Raw genomic sequence first — 25,657 nt, forward strand, 5'->3', positions numbered from 1 at the left:
GGAGAGGCTGTTCCGGGGCTAAGCAGGTTTCTGATGGTAGGATTATTTGTAAGAACATCACCGCTGAATTTACTGTGACCTTATTGCAACCAAAATACAGCGTTGTGAAAAGTTTTTGACGATTTGTGTTTGGTGGGTTATTGGCGCATTAATGTAGGAATGAACTGCGATCACAAATGTGTCTGAATAATAATCTATTTTAAAGGCTTCGAGTCTCATCCAATAAGAAAATCGGCTTGGTGTTAATTAAATTATGTCAAAATTTTCGTTTTCAAATCCTAGTAAACAGAGTGTCACACAAATATAATCCTGGCGATTGTTTATCCTCGACTGTCAGGCTGCTGTGAAGCTGCGCTCGTGATGAGGGGACAGAGACACAGCTCGTCATTACTGTAGGAGTAAAAGAGGACAGTAATATTTCAGACAGAAGGGAGGAGATTTGCCGACGGCTCTCCTATTGGTTTAGTGCAACCGTGATGGCATTGAGGAGACGGCTTCATACTTTATAAAGCACCCTGAGAGTGAGGAAACCACTGTGAACTCCTTACAGCTGAGGTGCTCTGAGGAAAACCCGTGAGAAAACACTGAACCATGAGTGAGGTAAGTGCACCTCTAGCTTTACCGCATCCAGAACAGATTTAAAAGAGAACTTCGCAACAGATATTTATTATATAACACGGAAAATGGCTTTTGGGTGCTCCAGTGTGTTGCTGTGAATCCTTGCTCAGCGTAGTTTGATACACTTTAGCTTCTGTAACCACAAATCTTTTCAGTTGCCGATGGAAACGTGTTTATTTAAACTTATTTCATTTCACAATTGAGGTAGACTTCTCAAGAGTATGCACTGACCATTACACCTTTTTTGACATCACATTATACTCAAATGTCCATTTTCTGTAAGGTATTTTTTCCCCTCAACATGCCATACCATCTTAAAAGAAAAAAAATCTTATCTATCTATCTATCTATCTATCTATCTATCTATCTATCTATCTATCTATCTATCTATCACAAATATAGGGAAACTGGGGCTAGATGTCATACTTTTTAATATTTTGTTTTGGAATCTCCATTTCTGCATAAACACTGTACTGTACATTAAAGCTTTAGCTGTTTTAAGGCATTAGATTTTTTCACTGTTATTGCCCTGGAGAAAGTGATACTGTTCATTAAACACACAGTAACCTTTTGCTACACCATCGCTCAATAGCAGGGCATGTTATCACTACGGGAACCTTCCATTAAATGGCATATTAAGCTTTTTACTGGCAGTTCAGCAAAATCTGGACAGTAACCTAAATAACGAAACACAAAATAATTAATCAGTAGCTAAATATATAGCACACACACAAAAAATGTAGCCTATAGATTTATAAAATCATAACTTTTAAAAACGTGATAACTTGCACCAATGTTTTTTTAATCTAGTTGAACCTTGCCTTAATAGGCCTATGCCAGTGTGGTTTTACAACAAAAGTATATTGTATGTTTTTTTTTTTTTTTAAATATATATATATATATATATATATATAAACTTATTGCCTGTTGTCAGCATATATATATATATATATATAGTGGTATTTTAGTTAGACTTTTTTTATGTTTCCATTTGAAAATAGCCTTCATGAACTTATTGCCTGTTGTCAGCTTTAATTTGATGATTAAATACATTCTCTTGACACATATTGCAGTCTATGTCAGCTTGTGGAATGCTGGTCTGTTCTGTGTTGTGAATAGCATGGAAAAATAAAGCTAAATGCAAGGAATAAAAGCATGCATATGTTTGTATGCAAAACCATTGCGACAAAGAATACATACTTAGTTTCAATAAGAAATCTCAGAGTGTCCCGTTTCCCTTTTTTTGGACTTGTGTCTTTGGTTGAGATTTATCCATCTGAAGGGCTAAAGGTGTAGTGTATGTGCTTGATGTGTTGGGTACAGCATAATCTCACTGATTCTCTCTCAGTAAATAGTTAATACATTTCTAGAGATGAAGTGCTAATTAACTTCAAAGCCATCTAGAAGTGGTGCAGTTGTGACATCTTTCTCCAGAAATACGAGCTAGGTGTGTGCGTTTTCTTGATGTTATTTTCTGTGACCTGCAGTGCTTTTGAAAATGATGTGCCAGATGTAAAATAGAGAGGGATGCTAATTACGAGAGAGGAAATTAGCATAAACTCAGCTCTGATTTAAGCAGTCAGGTCATTACCATGCATTCAGTTTGCTTCAAAGTATTAGAGCGTTTAATATCTAAAGAAAAACCCAATTACTGTGACAGTTGTGATCAAACACCATATGCCACATCTCTCCAGCTTCTTCTCATTAGCTTTCATTCTGCTTTTCCTTGTAGAAAATTTAGTAGCAGAAAGCTGTTTATTTATTTACTTATTTTTCTATCTAACCAAGCATTGTTTTGTAATAATGCTCTCTCTCTCTCTCTCTCTCTCTCTCTCTCTAAACTGCAAAAAATGATCATACTTTTAATGGTAAACCACTGTAATAATTCTACAGTGAAAACCTGTTAATGAGTTAATAGGAAGTTACCTTACTACAGTGAAAAACTGTAAGACCTAATGGAAATGTACAATTTCAGAAGTGAAAAATAACAAATCATATTATAATTTACTGTGAAAAAATGAAATAAAATAACATTCCTAGAATTCCCTGTGTGACACTTTACATTTTTTTTTTTTCAGTTATGTACAATAATTGTAGTGTCGTGTGTTACCATGATGCTAACCACTGTTACTGCAGTATTTTTTACAGTAAAGATTTGGCTACCACATTTACCCCCCCCCCAAATGTATTATTATTATTATTATTATTCAAATAATGCATATAATTTTTATACTGTGTAAATTTGTCAGCACATGTACAAAATGTAGTTTTAATAAACAGAAGTTTTATTAAAACCTTTTTCAGTTTTTAAATAAATTCATCCAAAATGAATAGTTGGTTCCATTTTTTAAATTCCATGTTGTTTGAATTGTGGAAATCACAAGGCCCTGTGAATATACTGATCACATGAAGAGAGCTGGAGAGCACAGACTGGGGATAGATCAAGAGCCACATGGCACATTTAATCTGATTTCGACAACTCTTGAAAAACTGCCCACATTACTCATTTCAAAATGGTCTCCACGTCTCTCATCTAATTCATCTCTGACCTCTCCACACATTACTTCCCTCACACTGGATTGCTTTATGACACTCAAAAGGCCTACTTAATTTCTTGAAGAAGCAAACGGGATGTCAGAAATCTGATTGGACATGTGCTGCCATGAGCAAGAATGTGCCGCGGCATCCAAGCTCCCCTTGTTTGCCAACAACTTTTTTTGCCTCTTGCAACTGTCTGATGCAATATTTCCATAAACGGAAGCCGTTCTCATTCTGCCTGTTTTTAGTTAATAGGAAGTCAGCTACCATATTACATTAGACAAGCATTTGTGCACATCACAATAATTGTGATGTAATATTTGACTAATGGTACTAAAAGGAGGGAAACAATACAATCTATGTAAAATTTGACTGGGATGTGAATTGTTTGAAAAAATATATATATACATGAGAATAATAATAGTATGAAATATGAGCATGATAATAAAGAGAAAAATACAATGTTGGTGGCTTGTTAAAACTGGAACATGATTTGCATAAGACTATAAAAAAATACTAACAGTTTCAGAAGTCCACCTCATGCCACTCTAGTGAAGGATTTACATTTTGTCAATTAAAAGTTAAGAAATCACTGCTGTTATTTCGGTTATTTCCTCTTTGCTTAAATCTCCAAAGCATAAGCTGTTTCCTTGAACATTTGCAAATGAAGTAGCCCAAACGCCAGGCAAAGCCGCAGTAAATTTTTCAGTTTGGCCGAAGACATCAACACATCAGCATATTAAGAAGCTTAAGCAAACAGTTTTGTTATCCAAGCTGGATTATGTAAACTTTGCAGTATCAGTCTTATAGCTCTGCATGTTTGGTAGTGCTTGCGAAGGCAAGCGTCTACAACTACTGCTCATACTGAGCGTACTGAGGATTTGTACAAACCCTTAACCCCAAGTATTAAAATTCCTGGACCATCTGTACTATGCACACGGCTTGTTGAGGAAAGTTGTGCTTTTACTTTTGTAAGTGATTGTAACCACATAGCAACATACTAATAACCACTCGGAAAACCTTAGCAACTGAATATACTGTATCGGCACCCTGGCTATCAACAAAAAAAATAAAAATAATAAAAAAGAAATATAAAAGTTAAATTTCAAAATGAATACAATAAACAAAATAAAAAATTAAGAACAAGGGCCAAATCAAAAATATCAATCTAACTGTAACAGCTCCCTGTTCATCCAGGAACACTGAATAATCCATTGCACACTGAATTTTCTATGCACTTTACTTTCCATTGCAATAGTTTAAATTGTTCATATGTTCATAGTTCTGCCTATAGTGTACATACACTTCACATATTCATCTGTATAATATGCTTCATAGTACACCTATCTGTATATCATGCTGATAGTATTTAAAATCTGTAAATTTTGTCCATAATACTTATCTGTATAGTTATTGTACATATTGTAGACCTTGTATATTCTGTACTTACTGCTTATTGCACTTCTGGTTAGATGCTAACTGCATTTCGCTGCCTTGTACCTTACATGTGCAGTGACAATAAAGTTGAATCTAATCTAATCTAATAACCAATTGAATGTCTAAAGAACAAGGGCCAAAGCATATTTAGGGATCTGGTTTTAGAATATTCGCTATGCTTATTAGATGCTGCTTGTTCCATATAACATACAGTAGCACATGCAGTGACAGGAAGTACATCAAAAAAGCTATGAATATTTGAGTGGTCATTTACTTCAATAAAAGGGTCATAAATCACATTCACAATCTACAGACCGACAGACTAAGTGTTGTTGTGAGAATAAATTATCCCTGTAATGTGTTAGTTTTGGCTTGATTACTGAGGCAGCATTCATCAATTACATCAGCTCTCAGCACTGGGTTTATAAGATTCCCTGCCGACTCTACAGCATCTCGCACATGCAATGTAAATTATAAATTAAATCGATAAAACAAACTGACAAGTTTATTAAGCCCCTTGATGGTAAGAAGTGAATTGAAAGGTGATAGCAGAATGTTTAGTCAATTGAACAATAAACTGGGTAGAAACAGTTTTAATAAATCTCTCCTCGCCAGGGATGTGGTGCTAGCTTGATTGATTTAGCCTGTTATTTATAAGATATGCTCCCGCTGGTGGAATGCTCTGTGCCCTACATTATAAAACTAATTATATAAATAATTTGCATGGTTTTTTCCCTATAGATACACTCCATAATTTTATTCATGTTTTTGTACCAAATGTAGCAGAGACAGTATTTACTGAGACTGACCACTGGTGTTACAATCAATGGGAAAAACAAGGCGACTCTAGTAAAGTCAGTCCCGTCTTCCAAATAAAAGATCGGGATAAATTGACATTCCTAGAATTCCCTGTGTGACACTTAACATTTTAGTAATGTGTAAAGTTGGCAAGGTCATGTGATACTTATGCTCAGCCTTTGCTCTACACTGCAGTTGCACGTTGACTGATGCATTATTTGGGGGGAAAAACAAAAAAGTGAAAGTGATGTGACATACAGCCAAGTATGGTTCCCCATACTCGGAATTCGGCTCTGCATTTAACCCATCCTAAGTGCACACACACAGCAGTGAACACACACCTGGAGCAGTGGGCAGCCATTTATGCTGCGGCGCCCGGGGAGCAGTTGGGAGTTCGGTGCCTTACTCAAGGGCACCTCAGTCGTGGTATTGAAGGTGGAGAGAGCGCTGTACATTCACTCCCCCCACCTACAATCCCTGCTGGCGTGAGACTTGAACTCGCAACCTTTTGATTACGAATCTGAATCTCTAAAATCCCAGTTGATCAGCAGTTTTTGAAATACTCAGACCAGTCCGTCTGGCACCAACATCCATTCCACGTTTAAAGTCACTTAAATCCCTTTTCAGCAAGTCGTCTTCACCACATCTAGATGCCTAAATGCATTGAGGTGGTACGTATCAAAGTAATGTCTATGTGAATGACAGGACCCAAGGTTTCCTAGCAGAACATTTCCCAAAGCATAACACTGCCTCTGCTGACCTGCCTTCTTCCCATAGTGCATTCTGCTGCCATGTGCCATCTTTTACCCAGGTAAATGGTGCACATGCACCTGGCCATCCACCTAAGCCACAAGAAAGCGTGATTTATCAGTCCAGGCAAAATTCTTCCATAGCTCTTGGTTCAGTTATGATGCCCACCTGCATATAGTAGATGTTTTCGGCAGTGGACAAGGGTCATCATGGGCACTCTGAACAGTCTGCCCCATATGCTGTATGCATCTTTCTATCATAGGCAGGATTATGTTTTTCAGCAATTTAAGCTACAGTAGTTCTTTTGTGTGATCAGACCAGATGGGCTAGCTTCTCACGTGCATCAGTGAGCCTTGGGCATTCATGACCCTGGTGCCAGCTCACTGTTTGTCCTCTTTTTTTTACAACACTGTTACCACTTCATACTGGGAACATCCCACAAGATGATTTGACCAGTCATCTAGCATCACTATTTGGGCCTGATCAAAGTCTCCAGATCTTTTCGCTTGCCAAATTTCCCTGTTTGAACCACATTAAATTTAACGGGTTAGTTCACCCAAAAATGAAGATTAGGCTGTGTTTCACTCACCCTCAAGCCATCGTAGGTGTATATGACTTTCTTCTATCAGACAAATCCAATCGGAGTTATATTAAAAATCGTCCTGGCACTTCTAAGCTCTATCATTGCAGTGGGTGGGTGTTTATAGTGTTTACAGGGTGTTAACAGTCCAAAACACGTTAAATAAAGTGTGCGCATCCATAATAAAACATGCCTCACACAGCTCTGGGGAATAAATAAAGGCCTGTAACGAATCCATGTGTTTTTGTAAGAAAAATATCCATATTTCAAATGTAATAAACACTTAGTAAAACACAGGCTAATTTTAATTTTTTCTGTGAACTAACCCTTCAAAAACTGACTGTTCACTTGCTATCTAAGATATTCCACTACTTGACAGGTGCCATTGTAAACTAATCAATGTTATTCACTTCACCTGTCAGTGGTTTTAATATTATGGCTGATCAGTGTATATATTGTACTTATTAATGTATATATCATGATAATTACTGTATATGGTACTTCAAGGTACAACAACATATTACCATTAGACATGTCTGAACAATATAGTAATAGTTGTTTCTGACAGGGAAAGAATGTTAGGAGTAAAAGAGTGAAAACTGGAGAGCTCTGTGATGAATGATTTTCTGGTTTGCATACTCTCCCTTACAGAGAAAACAACAGCAACATTGCACCATGCCCTGATCCAATACCTGAGTAATTTAATGTTGATGATAATTACAGCCATTAGCAAAAGTGAATATAAGGGTGGTGAATTATTAGTCAACTTTTGTTAAACTGACTAAATCAAAAAGAGGCGATGCTGTTCAAAGTTACGTTGACTATTTCAAAGGAGACGTCTCTGTAATGTAAGACAGGGGATCTGGTGACAGCAGGAGTGGGGCGTTGAGGAAGTGAAACGTTCCCTTGTGGTTTCTGCTACGGCTCACCTGACAGACTGCTCATAAATCACCTCACCTGTGACAGCTGATATCTGTCACTTCATCTGTCAAGCACTTACACATTGCTTGAGTGCTCCGAGCACACAAGAGCTCAGTGGATGATTTCCCTCTCAATCTGTTGTTTTGATCACTAAAATCTTGTAGAACGGTCTGCAAAACCTACTGAGCTGGCCTGCTGTCTACAAAACACACCCACCTATTGTGGAGTCATCCAATGGCAGATTGAAGGTGCTTAACAACCGTTGTGAAGTTTTCCGGAAAGTTTCCAACCACTGTAACAAAATCCAAACAAAGTTAGTTTCAGCCAGATTAAGTTTTGAGATGATGTCATAGCCATTCATTCTTTCATTGACTATGAAATCATTATATTGTACATTGTACTCTAAAAACCAGGTTGCTGAACACCAAGTCTTGTATAAAGGGTAAGAAATGTAAAATAAGTATTCTTTTTATCACACCATCAGATATTTAAAAATATACTACAACTCCATGGAGTGACAGATAGTCGTAAATTGTTTTCATTTTTAACAAAGTGTTAAGTGAGGAGCTTGACCCTCAGAAATGTTGTTTGTCTACTGTACCTCAGCAAGTCAAACTAAATGTTAAATGTCCTGTTTTATTAGCATATATTTGTTACGGTACATATATTGTACATACAACTCTGTAACCAAAACATAGATTCTTTTGATTTTCATTATTTTCTAGAGAATGAAGAGCAAGCAAACAAAGAAACACAAAAACATTATCAAAACTTTGCTTAAATGTGTTGCACACAATCTACTTTAATGGGTTTTTTATGAAATAAACATAAATATAAAAATAACATAATACATCAAGATGTGCATTAACTACTGGACTGAAGTAATTTATGTTTAATAATTCATTCAACAATACATTCTCACATTAAAAACTAAATAAAAATATACGTATCAAATATGAATCAACAGGCTTTTATTCAAACATATTTTTCCAAACATCATTGTACTGCATTGCATCATACATTCTCACAGTAAAAACTACAGAGCTTTGATAATAAACTAAGTATTTTAACACTAAGACAAGTTATTGGGAGATATAAAGTGACAACCACTTATGTATAATTGAGAACTGGATGGCTCATGACGTCACAAAAAGTATTTCCTAGCATTCCCATATATTCTATTAAATTAATAGCTAATCTTTCATTCTCAGAAAAAAGGTACAAAAGCTGTCACTGGGGCAGTGCCTTTTCAAAAGGTACACTGTGTACCTAAAGCAGGGGTGCCCAAACTCGGTCCTGGAGGGCCGGTGTTCTGCAGAGCTCCAACTTGCCTCATCACACCTGCCTTTAAGTTTCTAGTATGCCTAGTAAGAGCTTTGATTAGCTGGTGTGTTTAATTGGGGTTGGAGCTAGGGATGGGCGATATCTTATCATTTGCGATATACCGGTAAAAATTCTCCCCACGATAAGAATTAGTCTTCCCGCGATAATAATGATAAAATCTAGTTGTTGACATATTTCTGTGTGCGAGTGATGTGAAGGAAGGCGAACATGAAATTCAGCAGCTCCTTCTACAATCTGGAACAGGTTTGGATAACACTGTACAGTGCGACAAAAATCGGTCTGAGCCTTGAATAAATGTACTACAGTAGCACGTGTGCAATACAGTTTTACATGTGTATGAGTCGGTCACAAACCTGTTGTCCAACAAAGATATTATTAATTGATGTGCTTTTTCTCCATATTAACTTCATAACATAGTTGAGTGTTTAAAATCAGATGTGCTTTCGTATCAGAATAAGGCAGAAATCATACTATTTTATGGCATTATATAGTGATAAAGGCTTATGTCGATTACCATTGCATTATAAATACACTTTACAAATACCCAAGATTGCTTGAAGAACACAGACCATGTATTTTGTGCAATCACATGTTTATTGTCTTCAGGTTTCCTCAGTAAAGATTTCTCTATCTGTGTTTTATTCAGCTACAGTGATCACTGGATACCTCTGTCCATATCAGTGATTTCCTGGAGCATTACTTCTACTATGCAAATGTGAAGTTTCTGCGCAAGGGCGCCCTCCGGCTTCCAGTATGAATTAAACAGTCGTGTGTACTGCTCACAACACCCTATTTTGGGTAAAATAGGAAATAAAATACTTTTCTCAAAAAAAAAACAGTATTCCATAAATTATCGTCATTGATATCGTTATCGCAATAAATATGAGAACTTATCATGATACATTTTAAAGCCCATATCGCCAATCCCTCCTTGGAGCTAAACTCTTCAGGACACCGGCCCTTCAGGACACCCCTGACCTAAAGTGTCCATATTTGTGCCTTAAAGGGTTAGTTCACCCAAAAATGAAAATTAGTCCATAAATTACTCACCCTCAATTCATCCTAGGTGTATATGCCTTTCTTCTTTCAGATGAATCCAGTCAGAGTTATATAAAAAATTGTCTTTGATCTTTCAAGCTGTTTAATGGCACTCAGCGAGTGTTGCAGTGCTTCAGTCCAAAAGATGTGAAATAAAAAGCGCCCATGCGTTTTTATAATAAAAAAAAAACATATTTAAAATGTAGTAATCACTTTAATCTAGCTTGCGCCAACAGTTGTACACAGAAGCAGCTCCGGGCGGATGACGTATGAGGTCGGCTTTGGGTGATTTCAGTTCAAGGATTTGGCTGTCAGTAAATAATGCCCAGTGAGGAATAGCAATATGGCCGCTAGAAACACTTTGTGTGGCTTGACCGTCTGATGGCAGTTTAGAATGCAATGAGCAGTCTAGTCATTTATGTAAATCAGTGGTGACAACCAATATTTATACACATTTTATGTAGTAAGCTGTATGTTACATGGTGATATTTCATTGATTTACATTACAAGCTATCAAAATTTCACCATATAAAAATCAGAAGTTGCACCAAATTGCATATTTTTGCTCTTTTTTTTTACTGCTAAAGTGTGGGTATGATACTCACTAACAAGGATATGCAAGTTTTAATAAACTATATATAACAGGGTTAAATACCTTTTTTAAAAAATAAAAAATAAAATAAAAAATACACTGCACTAAATAAAAGATTGTAAGATGTTTAATGGTTATAATTGTCGATTAAAATAGTGAAAGACGAGACCAGTGGTAGATAAAGGTGATCCTAATGTAAATGTTTTGTCAGATAATAGTACATTTCAATAGTTTCCTGGTGCTTCACAAAATGCAGATATCTAGCTATATCTGTCAAGCATATGTAACAGACTTTCATGTTAGATGTTTTAGTTCAAGATCATTTCTTCTTGCACAAAAATAACACAAGTAACCTGAATGCAGTTTGAGTTTGCGGCCTAATTCCTTGTGTCTTCCTCAAATTTGTAATTCACAGTGAAAGCCATGCAGAAGTTCTGTAGACTGTGCAATCTACAGGCTCCTAAAATAGCACTATGGCTGTGGGGAATCATTTAGTTATTCAGCTCATAATGATAATTGTATCTTTTGTTTTCTATCTTTTACAACTGAAGTAACAGGCATATGTGCAGTTCCTCTTTATGAAAATACTAAATTCAGATCGTGATAATTAGATTTAGCAGCATTTAAACTGATAATGTGAAACTTACAGCTTTACTAACACCCAATAACATATATACTGCAAATGCCTTCATTCACCCGAACCCACACACAATTTATGTCCAGTGCTGAAAATTCTGTCATCATCAGGTGACCGCCATAGTTTGTTTGTTTTTGTTTTGTTTTTTGCTGTGCCATGTGGTTTGATAAGCCACAGTGTTTAGGAGCATCAGGTTTCAAGTTGTTTACTTATAGCAGTGTGTGCGCATGAATCTTGAATAGGAGAACATACAGTAATGTAACAATGAAAAAAGTGCACATTTCTCCATGGTTCTGAGCGAGCAGGCAGCCTGAGGAAGCTGTCTCTGGGGCCCTGCTGTTCCCACAGACGCTTCAACACTGATTCTCGCATGATGGTCATAAAACAGCTGTGACGCACTGCCAACCAGAGAACGAAGGAAGTGTGTTAACTGAATACATTGGAGATGAGAGGTGCTGAGTGTCTTGGGGTGTTACTTTCAAATATTTATTTAAAACCTTGCCGTTGTATCCTGTGTGGAACACAGAAGAAGATGCTTTGCAAAATGTCTGAGCTGCCCTTTTCCATATAATGTGATTCATTTCAAGTGTTGTGTGAGAAAGTTGTTGTTCTCTGAAAATCTTGTCCTCCACCACAAATCATATTGTCAACTGGAAACTGAAAATTGCATGTTTACTATTGTCATTTTGCATCATTGACACACTTTTTTCCCCATTTAATACTGTAAAGTGCTTTGACACAGTCTGTATTGTTAAGAGTACTATATAAATAAAGGTGACTTGACTTGACTATAAGACTTTGTGTTAAATGTAACGATAATAAATGATTTAATGATAACTGCATTTGATTTATTAATAACAATTTTTATCCATAGTTCTTGCTCTAACAATACTTTTACAGCATTTATTAATATTCTCTAGGTTACAGTTTCTACATATGCATTTCAAAATTTCAAGCTGGATGAATCAACAATGAACAACAGTAGTTATATTTAGATTTTTTTAATATGAACCATTAACCTAGATTAACACTGTAAAATGCTGTTTCTTAATGGTACTTAATGCATTAAATAACTTTAATTATTTGAACCTTATGCAGTGTTATATAATATTTAATTTCACTCAAAAATAGTTTATTCAGTAAACTTAATTAAATTCAGGAAACACAAATGTTTTGTTCAACAAACTTGATTAACCTAAAAAAGAGAATCCCCAATAAAATCTGATATGAATTATTACATGTAACAAGTAAACTTTAAAACTTTGAACTCTCCCAATTCAGTTCCTTGCAAAGCTTGCGGGTAACTATAAATCCACTGTCCAAAAAAAAGAAAAAAAAAGATTCACGTAGTCCCAACATACAAGGATTAAGTGTTTTGAATGTAATGAAATGAAATTGCTTTATCTCATTATATTAAATTGAACAAGCAGTGTTTATAAATATTCATGTTAGCACATATGGACATTTAGTACTAAAAATAAAATAATGTAATAAGTAAATAATGAATTTTAATTTTTGTTTCAACTATTCCAAAAAATAAGGTTGGGTTTGCACTCCACTTATATACCACTTTATATATCCACAATATATTGCAGTGCAAGATTTTTATTTATTTACTTATTTTCCTGTATGTAATATGCATTTTGAATAAAAGCTTTGGATATCTCGGCTCTTCAGAGAGAGGTCATTGTTATAGCTTTTTAATTTCTATGCAAAACTAGACTTTGCTGCAACATTGATTTAGCTTTTTAAACACTCAAGAAAGCACTTTCCTTCAAATGCGGAGACCTTAGCAACATAATTGGTTTTTTGAGTAGTGACCCTGTGTTTTTGCTGAAGGGGCCTCTCTCTCTCTGCTCTTGTGTCCTGTGCGTGTGCAAGGAGAAGCCAACAAAAGAAGCGTGTTTACCTTGAACATTGTCTTTCCTGACTCTGTGCTGAGTGGAAACAAGATTGCATGTGCGTCTGACTGGCTGTAGCCCACAGGGAGTGTGTCTGTGTGCGACTGCGGTTCTCCTTCTTGTCAAAGCAACATAATTACAATTCCTTTGCAGTTACTGTAGTGTTTTTCTCCACAGTTTGCCGCTTCAGTACAAACACCTCTCCGTGCCGTTGTATGATTGTGGGTGTGATTGTGAATAGTAAGCAGGGGTTAAATTGGGATTTTGAAGGCTGTGAAACCAAAAGGGTACATTCACACTGGCAGTAACTGAATCTATGTATTGCTGGTTACCACTGTTCTTACTTGCCTGCTGCATCCAGCTGTATCAGGTTGCGGATCACTTCATTCAGCTTCATTGTCTGCACTCTCATTGGTCATTGCAGTGTTACCGCATGGATGAATTACTTAACGGCACATTTGGGATTTCAGAGAGAACACACATTCTTCACTTTAATTAAAACAAATGCAGCATTGCTACAATGAGTGGCACTAGTGTTTTGTCTCCACCAAATGAAGTGATTTCAAGTGACTTGCTAGAGCATAAAAAAAAAAACACTGAAATAAACAAAAATGTTACTGTTAATTATCATGACTCCAACTCTAGCACTAACAACTATTTTTTTTCTGAGAAATGAAAATGAATATAAAACAATACTAAGATGAATATAAATGTCACGGTTTGCCTATTGTGTTGGAGCGCAGAGCGAAGGAGCAAGGAGACCAGGGAGAATATTTGAAGAGTCTTTAAGCAAACAAAACCAGGGAAACACACATAGGGCATTGGGCTGATGTATAAGACTGCAGGAAGGACTCAGGAAAACACAGGGCTTAAATAAGGAACTAAACGAGGAACTCAATGAGAAACACCTGAAATCAATAGACAAGGGAGAAACTGGATAATGGGGAGCACATGGGGAAAAACTAGGAGGTCCCACTTTATATTGTGTCCCTAATACCTGTGTACTTACATAGTACATAAATGTTTATGTATTATGTAACCAGTGTAAGTACACATTGGTACATAGTATCTACAGCTGTAACATTTCTGTAATTACACACATGTAACAACCCTCAGGATGGTTTGTGTAAGTACAAATGTGTAACAGGACATTGGTAACAAAACTTTTTTCACTTCACTAATTACTCGTGTAACAGGAATTATATAACTACATTTTGTAACAACAATATGTATAAGTGTAACTGGAACCATTTAATCCAGGGGGTGGAGATGGGTAGGTTTAGGGATATGTAAAGTGGGAGGAGTTGGATCTCAAGTTGGAGTATGTGCACCACTGTAATACCAATGTACTTACATGGTAACTCCTCAGGAACTGTCCACTTAATATAAAGTTTAACATTCTGGACACCAACCACAATTTATATGTAAAGCCTAACTTACTGGCTGCTGCTGTGTAACATCAGAGTAATTACATGATAAATCTAATATAAAGTGTAACACCTTCTTTTACCAAAAAGTGTTGTTAGTCCTGTTACACATCTGTACTTTCATTAACAAAAAGTGTTGTTACCAATGTCCTGTTACACATTTGTACTTACACATACCATCCAGTGGCTTGTTACATATGTGTAGTTACCCAAACATTAGAGCTGTAGATACTACGTACCAATGTGTACTTACACTGTGGTTACATACTATGTACACATCTAGTTACTATGTAAGTACACAGGTATTAGGGACACTTAATATAAAGTGGGACAAGAAAAACAGTAACACTTTTCAAGAAGGCTCTACTGTTAACAGTATACTGTAGTTAATATAACAATGACAAATATTTCTAAAGCATTTATTAATCTTAGTTCATGTTAATTTTACTAATACATTAAAAGTGGTGTTATTATTAATATTATTTAACATACAATAAAATATACTAAGTTCAAAGGATAGTATTAAAATGAAACAGAAATAAAAACAAAATTCAAAACTATAAAAACACTGACATAGGTATATACATAACCCTAAGCATTAGTTATACCTTTTGGTCTTACTAGAAAATAGCATAAACTAAAATAAATGATCTACTAAACATTAAGACACAAAAATGTGTTTGTATCAACATCACACAGCTGATACCATGTTATGATTATTGATAAAAGCAAAAGGTCTCAGTGTTGGAACAGAGATCCGTAGAATAGACCATAGTCAGGGTAATGCCATCATTTTTGACAGGAACAAAAACGAGGCTGTGAGGGATAGAAGTACAGTGTGTCCAATGAAATTTACTTTCTGTCAGCAGCATACTGATTGTTCAGCAAAAAAAAGCAAAAAAAAAAAAAAAATAACCTAGACAAAAACTGTTTAAAACTGTTCTGAAAGATCTGAGATGTGAAAATGACATTATCTAGCATCTTTATACAGTGTGTGTCATTGTAAAGACTGCAAGTCTATTCCTCAAAGCCGACCTGATTAAGGTCTTTACTGTGAAATTGGCCTTATTTTTAATAATAGTTACAAAAATACACAAATTGTGGCTATAAAACATGTCAGAATGATATACTAGTTTCAGGTTCGCAGGATGGGTATCGTCTGACAGAAGGATCACCAAAAGCACCCTACCCCTATAAATATTCATGACTGATAAATTATCTTTATACACTTAGGCAGGTGTAGCAACAAGTAATTTTTGGACCCTGTCTATAGTTTATCACATGATTTAAATGCATGAAAGCTTTAATTAAAACGTGTTGAAGGAAACATTAAACAGGAGGGTTGTTTCTGTGCTCGTGTCGGCTGAACATTCTGCATCGCATGAAAGGACACGCAGGTTGCATGAGCGCCTCACATCAAAGCACTACAAACACTGTTTGAAATTCAGTGAAAGTGCAGTTAATAATGCAGGAGAGGATGTGCCCAGGGAAAACATGTTTGGCGATGCCTTCTCGCTCGCTCAGCTGTTGGACTGCACCCCGTTTTCCTGATATTTCTGAACGTGACTTCAGGGCCAAACACACAATTTGGTTTGGTTTTGGTGAAAAATCAAAGATCATAAAGCAAACCGTGACTTTTTTTCAGCTGCCAAAAAAAAAAAGTGATGCGTTACTGCACTGATGTTGTCTAAGCAAAATCAAATCTGTCCAACTGAGCAAAAATCAGCAAGAGACTGTATATATATTTTGTTGTATTTTATTTGATTTGATTTTTTTTGTTATGTTTATTTAGGTCAAAATCCATACCAGTAGCTCATGCTTTTCTATCCTATTTTGTTTTTTAAGATATTCTGTTACTATTCTTAGCATTCCTTTTTGCAGAAATAACTATCATAAACACAGCATTTTCACATACTTTTTAAGCCACAGGCCTCTAATACTCTTTATCCCGTTGTTATATAACTTCTCTTACTAGGTTACATATTAAAGGAACTCACTTTTAAGAAGCCCTTCCCAACTTTTTTGAGGACATGTCCACACTTTTCTCTAATGTGGATTTTTCCCTAAATCCCTAAAAAATATCATACACTATAACAACAAGAATGTTTGATGTCAAAGGCAACACACAGGAAAAAATATGTATAAATTCATTGCATGCTTTTAAGAGCACTAGCTATGTTTATTTACTACAATGTAATAACATATTTACATATTTATATTCAACTTAAAATATAAAATATGTTGACTGGGAGGAATATAATAATAATAATAATAGACAATATCCAGTTGTTTTATTTAATCTTGGAAATGAAATTAAATATTTATTTTTTTGTTTTGTTTTGTTTTACAATATTAACAGTAGTGAAAATGTTATATATATTTTTTTCTCTGCAGGCAACTTAATTTAAGAAGCAGGGAAGTGCTAGAGAGTTATAAAAATGAATTTTATAATGCAATGTTCTTAAAGGGATAGTTGACCCAAATATTAAAATTATGTCATTAATGACTCACCCTCATGTCGTTCCAAACCCGTAAGACCTCCGTTCATCATTGGAACACAGTTTAAGATATTTTAGATTTAGTCCGAGAGCTTTCTGTCCCTCCATTGAGAATGTATGTACGGTATACTGTCCACGTCCAGAAAGGTAATAAAAACATCTTCAAAGTAGCCCATGTTACATCAGAGGGTCCGTTAGGTTTTTTTTGAAGGATTGAAAATACATTTTGGTCCAAAAATAGCAAAAACTACGACTTCATTCAGCATTGTCTTCTCTTACGGTTCTGTTATAAGCGCGTTCACAACACTGCAGTTTAGTGATATCCGGTTCGCGAACGAATCACTCGATGTAACCGGATCTTCTTGAACCAGTTCACCAAATCGAACTGAATTGTTTGAAACGGTTCGCATCTACAATAAGCATTAATCCACAAATGACTTAAGCTGTTAACTTTTTTAATGTGGCTGACACTCCCTCTGAGTCAAAATAAACTAATATCCCGGAGTAATTCATTTACAGAGAGAACTGAAGATGAACACCGAGCCGAGCCAGATAACGAACGAAAGATTGACTCGTTCTCGAGTCAAGAACGCGTCCGGTTCGAGAACCGAGGAGCTGATGATACTGCGCATGCGTGATTCAGCATGAAGCAGACTGACACACAGCGCGTCTGAACCGAGCTGGATCTCTTGATGATTGATTCTGAACTGATTCTGTGCTAATGTTATGAGCGCGGGTAAACCGAAGGCTTGAATCAAGGGCAATCATCGCCAATGAAGTCATTATGTCGAGTGCAAAAGAACTGGTGAACAGTTTTCTTCAACCGGTTTATTGAATCGAACTGTCCGAAAGAACCGGTTCGCGGAAAAGAACCAAACTTCCCATCACTACTAGTGATCCGAAAACCGATGCAACCGGTTCTTGGCTCGAGAACGAGTCAATGTTTCGTTCGTTATCTGGCTCGGTCATCAGTTCAGTCAGTGTACTGTTTGAGTAAATGAATTACTCCGGGATATTGATTTATTTTGACTCAGAGGGAGTGTCAGCCACATTAAAAAAGTTAACAGCTTAAGTCATTTGTGGATTAATGCTTATTGGAGACGCGAACCGTTTCAAACGATTGAGTTCGATTTGGTGAACTGGTTCAAGAAGATCCGGTTACATCGAGTGATTCATTCGCGAACCGGATATCACTAAACTGCAGTGTTGTGAACGCGCTCATAACAGACACGGAAGAGAAGACAACGCTGAATAAAGTCGTAGTTTTTGCTATTTTTGGACCAAAATGTATTTTCGATGCTTCAAAAAATTCTAACGGACCCTCTGATGTCACATGGACTACTTTGAAGATGCTTTTATTACCTTTCTGGACATGGACAGTATACATTTTCAATGGAGGGACAAAAAGCTCTCGGACTAAACCTAAAATATCTTTAACTGTGTTCCGAAGATGAACGGGGTCTCACGGGTTTGGAACGACATGAGGGTGAGTCATTAATGACATAATTTTAATATTTGGGTGAACTAACCCTTTAATGGAAGCATAATTTCTTATTTTTTTTCTTTACACGTGAAATATAACTGGTGACTTGTGAGAGAAGTAGTTTTGTATTTAAAGGAATAGTTCACCCGAAAATGAAAATTTTGTCATCATTTCTCACCCTTATGTCGTTCCAAACCTGTATGAGTTTCTTTCACATGTTTAACATAAAAGAAGATATTAAGAAGAATGCTGGTAATCAAACAGTTGATGGTCCCCACTGACTTCCAGAGTATGTTTTTACCTACTGTAGAAGTCAAAGAGGACCAACAACTGTTTGGTTCTTCAAAATTCTTCAAAATATCTTCTTTTGTGTTCATCATAAGAAAGAAACGCAAGCAGGTTTGGAATGTTATAAAGGGTTAGAAATTATGACATCTTTTGGGTGAACTATTCCTTTAACTAACCTTCTCTCCATTTATTTCAGATGGTTTGCAAAATGATTATTGAAAGTTAAAAACATTTTAATTTAGTTTTGTTCTCTTATTCCATTCAACAGAGGCAAGGATCCGGAGCAGCCGGTGGCAACAGCAAAACCTCTGGGGCACAAGGTACTGAGAAAAAATTCCACACCAGAAATCGAGCACATCACAGACCTTTAATCAGTTTACGGCCGCTTTCACTGTGAATACAAATAGTATGTCTAAGGATTTTTTTTTTTTTCGTGGAAGAGAAAAGATTCATCATGATGTTGAGTTTACCCCAAACAACCTTAAGCGTACAGAAAAGCCCAGTATCCCATCTGAAATCTTCCGGCATAAGCATTTTAAAGTATTCCCTGAAGTGTCCCACCAAACAAAAATGTTCTGTGCTGTGCTCACTGAAGGAAGAAAGAGTCTGGTAAGCATTTTAAAAATCTGTGTCTGTGTATGAAAAAAAGGCTGAAAAAGGAGGTAAAAAATGAAAAGGGTTGAAGTAATGAACGTGGTCCCCAGTGTTTTAGCTAAGGCCAACTAAATGGATCTGAACCAACAAATTGGCCCGTATATCTTAAATCAGACTTAAAAGACTTGAGGGTATTTGTGTTGTTGGTTTTCTTCCTGATGAAGTTATGCTCTTGAGGTCACTGAAGCCCTGGGGAGAGCTGGGTACAGAGCTTATTGGACAAGGTGTAAGAACTGCATCTCAAAGCATGCTGATTTCACTGAAGCTTGAATCTACACGGAATTGCATGGTCTTATTGCAAATGATGCTTTAGACACGGGGAAAATAAATATAGTGCAATGCTACCACAAACTATTTTACTTTAATATTAGACTTGATATACTACATACAGAATTCAAAAGCTACTGCTAAATCCAAATAATATTCAGTGGCCCCAAAAAGTATAGAACAGATTTGGAGAAATTCAGCATTACATCACTTGCTCACCAGTGGATCCTCTGCAGTGAATGGGTGCCGTCAGAATGAGAGTCCAAACAGCTGATAAAAACATCACAATGATCCATGAGTAATCCACACACAATTCCAGTCCATCAGTTAACATCTTGTGAAGCAACAAGCTGTGTATTTGTAAGAAACAAAGCCATCATTAAAAGTGCTTTAACTTTGAACCGTTGCTTCTGGCCAAACTATCAGTCCAACGGTTCCTTTAATGAAAAAAGTCCATTCCCTGTTGTCCTTTTCACACCAAATTCCACTGACATATTTGTTTAGAACTGTTTTGTACTGTTTCTGCTTATAAACGGTGCTTGATCTGTGCATATTTCTCTCCTTATTCAGGCGAGATTACTTTTTCACTGGGCAAAGTAATATTACTGATAGAGGACTTTTTAGCCAGAAACAATGGTTAGAAGTTAAAAGCGTTGTGTGGATTACTTGTGGATTATTGTGATGTTTTTATCAGCTGTTTGGACGCCCGTTCACTGCAGACGATCCATTGCTGAGCAAGTGATGCAATGCTACATTTCTCCAAATCTTTTCTGATGATGAAACAAACTCATCTACATCTACACATTTAATAATCTGCATGTACTTACTATAGAGTAAGGGTTAGGATTAGTGTTACTTGCATGTAACTATGCATAATTAATTGTTATTATAATAGTAAATACATGTAACCTGTAACAAGGACACCTTAAAATAAAGTGTTACTAAATGTTCTTGAATTAGATACAAAATATCAAATCAAGCAAACAAATGATGCTAAGCTTTTGCGAGCATTAATTTCTCAGCAACCAATTCAATACAACGAACACTGCTGGAAAGTTGCACTGAATATCCTGCAGTACAGGAGCTCGTAATATTTCTAGGAGGATGGGAAGAAAATGCTATTGAAGCTATTGATGTGCTTCCACCCACTCATGTGCAAGAGCAAGGACGTTCATACACAAAACTACAGATTCATATGCATGGAAATGCATCTATTCATCCTACTTGCCTTTGTGAAGAAAGTCATGCAGGGAAGCTATACAGGCGTATCCAGCCAGTGAAAGCATGTAATGCTGGTCTAAAAAGAAATTGCATGTATTAAGAGAGGAGGCATGTTAATACCAAAAGGAATTGAAAATAAATGAGTTTCTTAGGAATCATTAAACTGGGGAATTACATGTGATGTCTTCATAAGTCCATATGCACAGTGAAGATTTGACCAATGAGTGTGTGGTTTATTGTGGCCATTTGTAAAGGTATAAAATGCAGCATTAAGTCCTAGTTAGTCCTGAGGCATTGAACTTGAAGTTGCTCATGGAGGATAATTGTTTGGTAATTACGTGAATTGGGCTTTGTCTCAACTGGATGATGATATCTGTTATTTCTCATCAGTATGTATTGCACAAAAAATTATGTAAAAAGAATAGTAATTACTGTATATAGAAGAAGGTTTCTAACTCAACTGATGTCTGCAAACAAATACATGAAAACGGTGAGAAAATCTCTCATGTATTGACTGAAACATGAGGCCTGCTCTCTCTAGAGGTATATTTAAAGGATCTTTCCTCCTCCCTTTCCTCCTCGCTGTGCTTAACGTCTATGTCAAGGTTTTCCTCCTCCCTTGCTTGAATTTCTATTGAATTTTCCAACAGTCTAATGTGTTGTTTCATGTCAGAGGTATTTGCTATTGAGCATTGATTTCTTACCAAAACAACACACAACCTTCACATCTTGTACTTTCAGGAATAGTGCTTGAAACTCTTTTACAATCATGCTGTGCAAAACATATATGTGCTGTTTTATTTTGCATTTACTTTATATGAGGTTAGCATTTTCAATCTCAAATCACGACGTGATTTTAAAACCCTAATTTATGTTTAATTTATTTATTTCAAATTAAAATGGATGTATTATTGAAATCTTGGAGTAATAAAATAAAGGATGTTTTAAAAAAGACACCATTCATACCTTAATAGGTAGTAGTTCAGCCCCAAATATTGGTAAGTAGTTAATGATACATTTTTTATTACAGTAGCAAGGCTGAATGGATTAACTGGATGCAGTCAACACAACAATCTATATAGAATTTGGGGAGATTATTTTGCTTCTCTTTCCACTATGCTCTAGAAAGGTTCAAAACAGTATGAATTTCTGAGAGTCACAAGTTTATGAAACAATTTAGAAGGAGAAAAATCATGTAGGTTGAGTGCAAAATAATTTTGGTAGATAATAGTTTTTATCCACTTACATTTATGCAAAAATTCTAAAATGTTACTATACATACAATTACAATTATAGATTATCATTATAATCAGATTGACATATTATTGATTAATAATGATTTATTTTCACATTTGTTTGCATAATAGTATTTAATGACCTCAAAACACTTTTGATTTGTGAACTAATACATTTTTGATGTTTGCATCGCTGGCTTTTCTGACTTGGTAAACTTGCTCAGTAGCTCACCTGGTACAGCACTGCACTTAATGTACAGTAGAACACTCCTGTACAACAACCAACCGTAACATAATAAAACTGTTCAAGATTGGTGTTAATCTGTTCCAGATCAAACTAAACATGCTTTTTATATGTCATAAGAAATGTTACAGCAGTTTGTAACAGAAAGTTACAAACTACCCACCTGAGTGAAGATGACATTTTTGTAATGTCTGATGATAATTATTATGAGGAAACATAAAAATGTATATAAAATAAGCTAAAGCCGTAGCAACTGCCTGAATATTCATTGTTTTTTGCAGAAAGAGGAACTTTGGTGTGAATTATGAGCACAGCTGGAAACAAGAACTGGACTGGAAATGTATGACAGTCTGTCTCCAGTGAATTCTGTTCTAATGGCTTCTGTACACCATGTGCATTTAGCTAGCAGGGAGTTTAAGACCAGACGTGCTTTTGTTATGCAACAGCACTATACAGTTTATGTGTGCTTAGATGACATTGTGATCACTGTAACAACCTTCTAGGAATGATTCAAAACTCTATCTTCAGAGCTTGTAGAGAATGGAAGTGATATTTTACCAATTATTTTTTGGTGTTTTAACGCTAATATGAGTCATAAGTAATGACCACACAAAGACATATTTACATTTTTACCCTACATAGGAAAAGTGGTTTGGAGAATGGATAGATGGATGGGTTAAAAATGCAAAGTAGCTATACAAAATGAAACGCCCCTCTTAGTAGTTAACTAGCTTTTAAGGGAAATCTGGTGTTTCAGTTAAAAACAATTAAATAAATAATTTTATTTTTATTGGTTATTTGAAATATGTTATTAAAACCTAAGCTTAGCCAACAGTCTTGGGTATTTTGGTCTTTCTCCATTCAAGTATATAGGAGCTGTACTTGCACGCCTAGAAAGTAGCTGCCCTGAATCATTATTGTGATGGCCGCCAAGTGAACTGACAGGCTACATGATACTGCTCTCATCTTAGTTCTCAGTATTAATGCAGCACTGCTAGTGTAATGTACGGTGTATTAATGTTCGTTTTGCTACTTGACGTGTTGAATTTGTCTTGTCCCTCCCTAGTCACATAACTGTCAACATTACAAAAACCAACCAATACAATGAATTTTTTCTCATCTGCATCATAGTGTGTGCATGTATTTAGAAACTGAGATTATGTCATTGAGAAAGTGTTGGTCTCATGTAGTAACTTATTTTTCTATGCCCAGATGCGTCTAAGAAAGACATCCCCGAGGACTTTGACATTGACATGGACGCCCCTGAAACTGAGAAGGCCGCCGTCGCCATTCAATCGCAGTTCAGGAAGTTCCAGAAGAAGAAAAATGATGAAAAGTCGTAGTTGCCAGCGGACTCCTCTGTCCGAATGGCCCCATCAGGACAGCATGGTTTGATGTTGCATGTAATAGAATCCATTCTGTATAGACTCTAGGGAGGGGGAGGGGAAACCAAGGTTGTAATCTGTCAATCACTGATCTGACCTGTTATTTCACTGCTGTAACTGTCAATTCTGTAGTTTATATTGATTTTGGTTCTCCATTCTAGCCAAGAATATCTGTTATACTATTGGTGCATGATTTTCTTTTTTACCTCCCAGAGCTGGATCACCAGCCTGTCCTTTATTTGTGAAAGCACAATTCATTGTGAACTGCTTATAAAATTGATTTTAGTCAGAAACTGTGAGCATCACGTGTATATAAATATAGAGCAGACTTTTTTTATTTTTCACGCCATTAGTCCTCAGCTCGTGTAATGCTTTAGCATACATTCTCATCCCAGTGGAGTTCTAAAAATAGCCTGTCTTTTGAAACCCATATTGTTGAATAATTCCCATCTTATATTCCCAAATCCCCACCGTGTGCTCGGCTCTCTTTATTGATTCATGATATTGAATTCAAAGCTAAATGAAATTACTTGAGAGCATGTTTGATTGTTTAGTTTGCTGTGGCATATCATAACATTTCTGTTAATTTTCTTCCTTTGCAAAGGATCATGGCACAATCATCGGTCAAATCAAACACTCATTGATTTCTTTCTCACCTCAACTCATATCTCAACTCAGTGTGATTGAAATAAGAAACTATTAATAAACATCCTTGAGTCTCTGTAACTAAATACTGCATTGTCTTTTAATTAAAATGCAATCTTGAAATAATATGATAAACAATCAACATGATGTTTAAAGGGGTCATATATGATGTTGCTAAAAATAACATTATTTTGTGTATTTGGTGTAATGAAATGTGTTTATGCGGTTTAAGGTTAAACAAAACATTATTTTCCACATAATGGACATTATTGTTGCTCCTCTATGCTCTGCCTTTCTGAAGCACGTCGGTTTTCACAAAGTTCATCATTCTGAAATGCAAGGTGTGCTCTGATTGGCCAGCTATTCAGTGTGTTGTGATTGGCCTAATTCCTCAAAGCATGTGATGGAAATGTTACGCCACTAGCCATGCTGTGATGCCGTGTCCTGGTCAGAACACTGGCACGACAAGACAAAAACAATAAAACTCGTTACAAACTAGGCATTTGTTGCATCCGGTGGGGATATAATTACTGATTATAATGACTTATACTGTCTTTTTACGCATTGTGTTGAGTGGCATATCACACCGCGTAAACATAAAACCATGTCTGCATTTGTGATCGGAGAAACCACAAACAACAAGCGCTACTCTACACTGCTCAAAACTCGCGTTTGAATCATCAGTGGCAAATTCTTTAAATATAAAAACGTACTTACAGACTGTGAGTCAGAAGCGCCCCACTTTATAGAAACAGACACCGGCATTGCAGGCTACTGGTTCAGGAAACAGTCCTTGTCCTCCGTAAAATGTGCTGTACACATCTGAATATTTGGGTTGAACTGTTCTGGAACAGTGTTGTAAATACAACTTAACCACTGATTTCTAGTTGTGTCCTCTTTTGAAATGCCAAAGTAGTTTTGCTTTCACAACAAGACACACAGCGTCTCCACAACATGGCAGCAGTGGCAACAGCGAGAATATAAGTTACACCTTGTCATCTTTGCGTGAACATTTGTGCGGCATTATGCAAATCTTCCCACATCTTGATGTAGAAATGTGGGGGCGTGTTAGAAGAGCCGTTTCAGGTAGGAGTGGTTGACTCTTAACTTTGATAAAGAGTATCTCTTTGTGTTCCTGTAGCTCAAGTGGTAGAGC

General features: G+C 36.1%; 1 protein-coding gene across 1 annotated transcript; it reads left to right on the top strand.

The window, feature by feature from the left end:
- The first annotated feature begins 337 nt into the window (after positions 1 to 337).
- pcp4b (Purkinje cell protein 4b) lies at positions 338 to 24,582 on the top strand. Its single transcript, XM_042739092.1, has 3 exons — positions 338 to 600; positions 19,119 to 19,170; positions 23,684 to 24,582. Exons 1-3 carry the CDS (start codon positions 592 to 594, stop codon positions 23,812 to 23,814), a joined length of 192 nt encoding a protein of 63 aa, XP_042595026.1. The 5' UTR covers positions 338 to 591; the 3' UTR covers positions 23,815 to 24,582.
- Positions 24,583 to 25,657: the final 1,075 nt, after the last annotated feature.

Source organism: Cyprinus carpio, chromosome B15 (assembly GCF_018340385.1).
Source record: "Cyprinus carpio isolate SPL01 chromosome B15, ASM1834038v1, whole genome shotgun sequence".
In the NCBI taxonomy this organism is placed as follows: domain Eukaryota; kingdom Metazoa; phylum Chordata; class Actinopteri; order Cypriniformes; family Cyprinidae; genus Cyprinus; species Cyprinus carpio.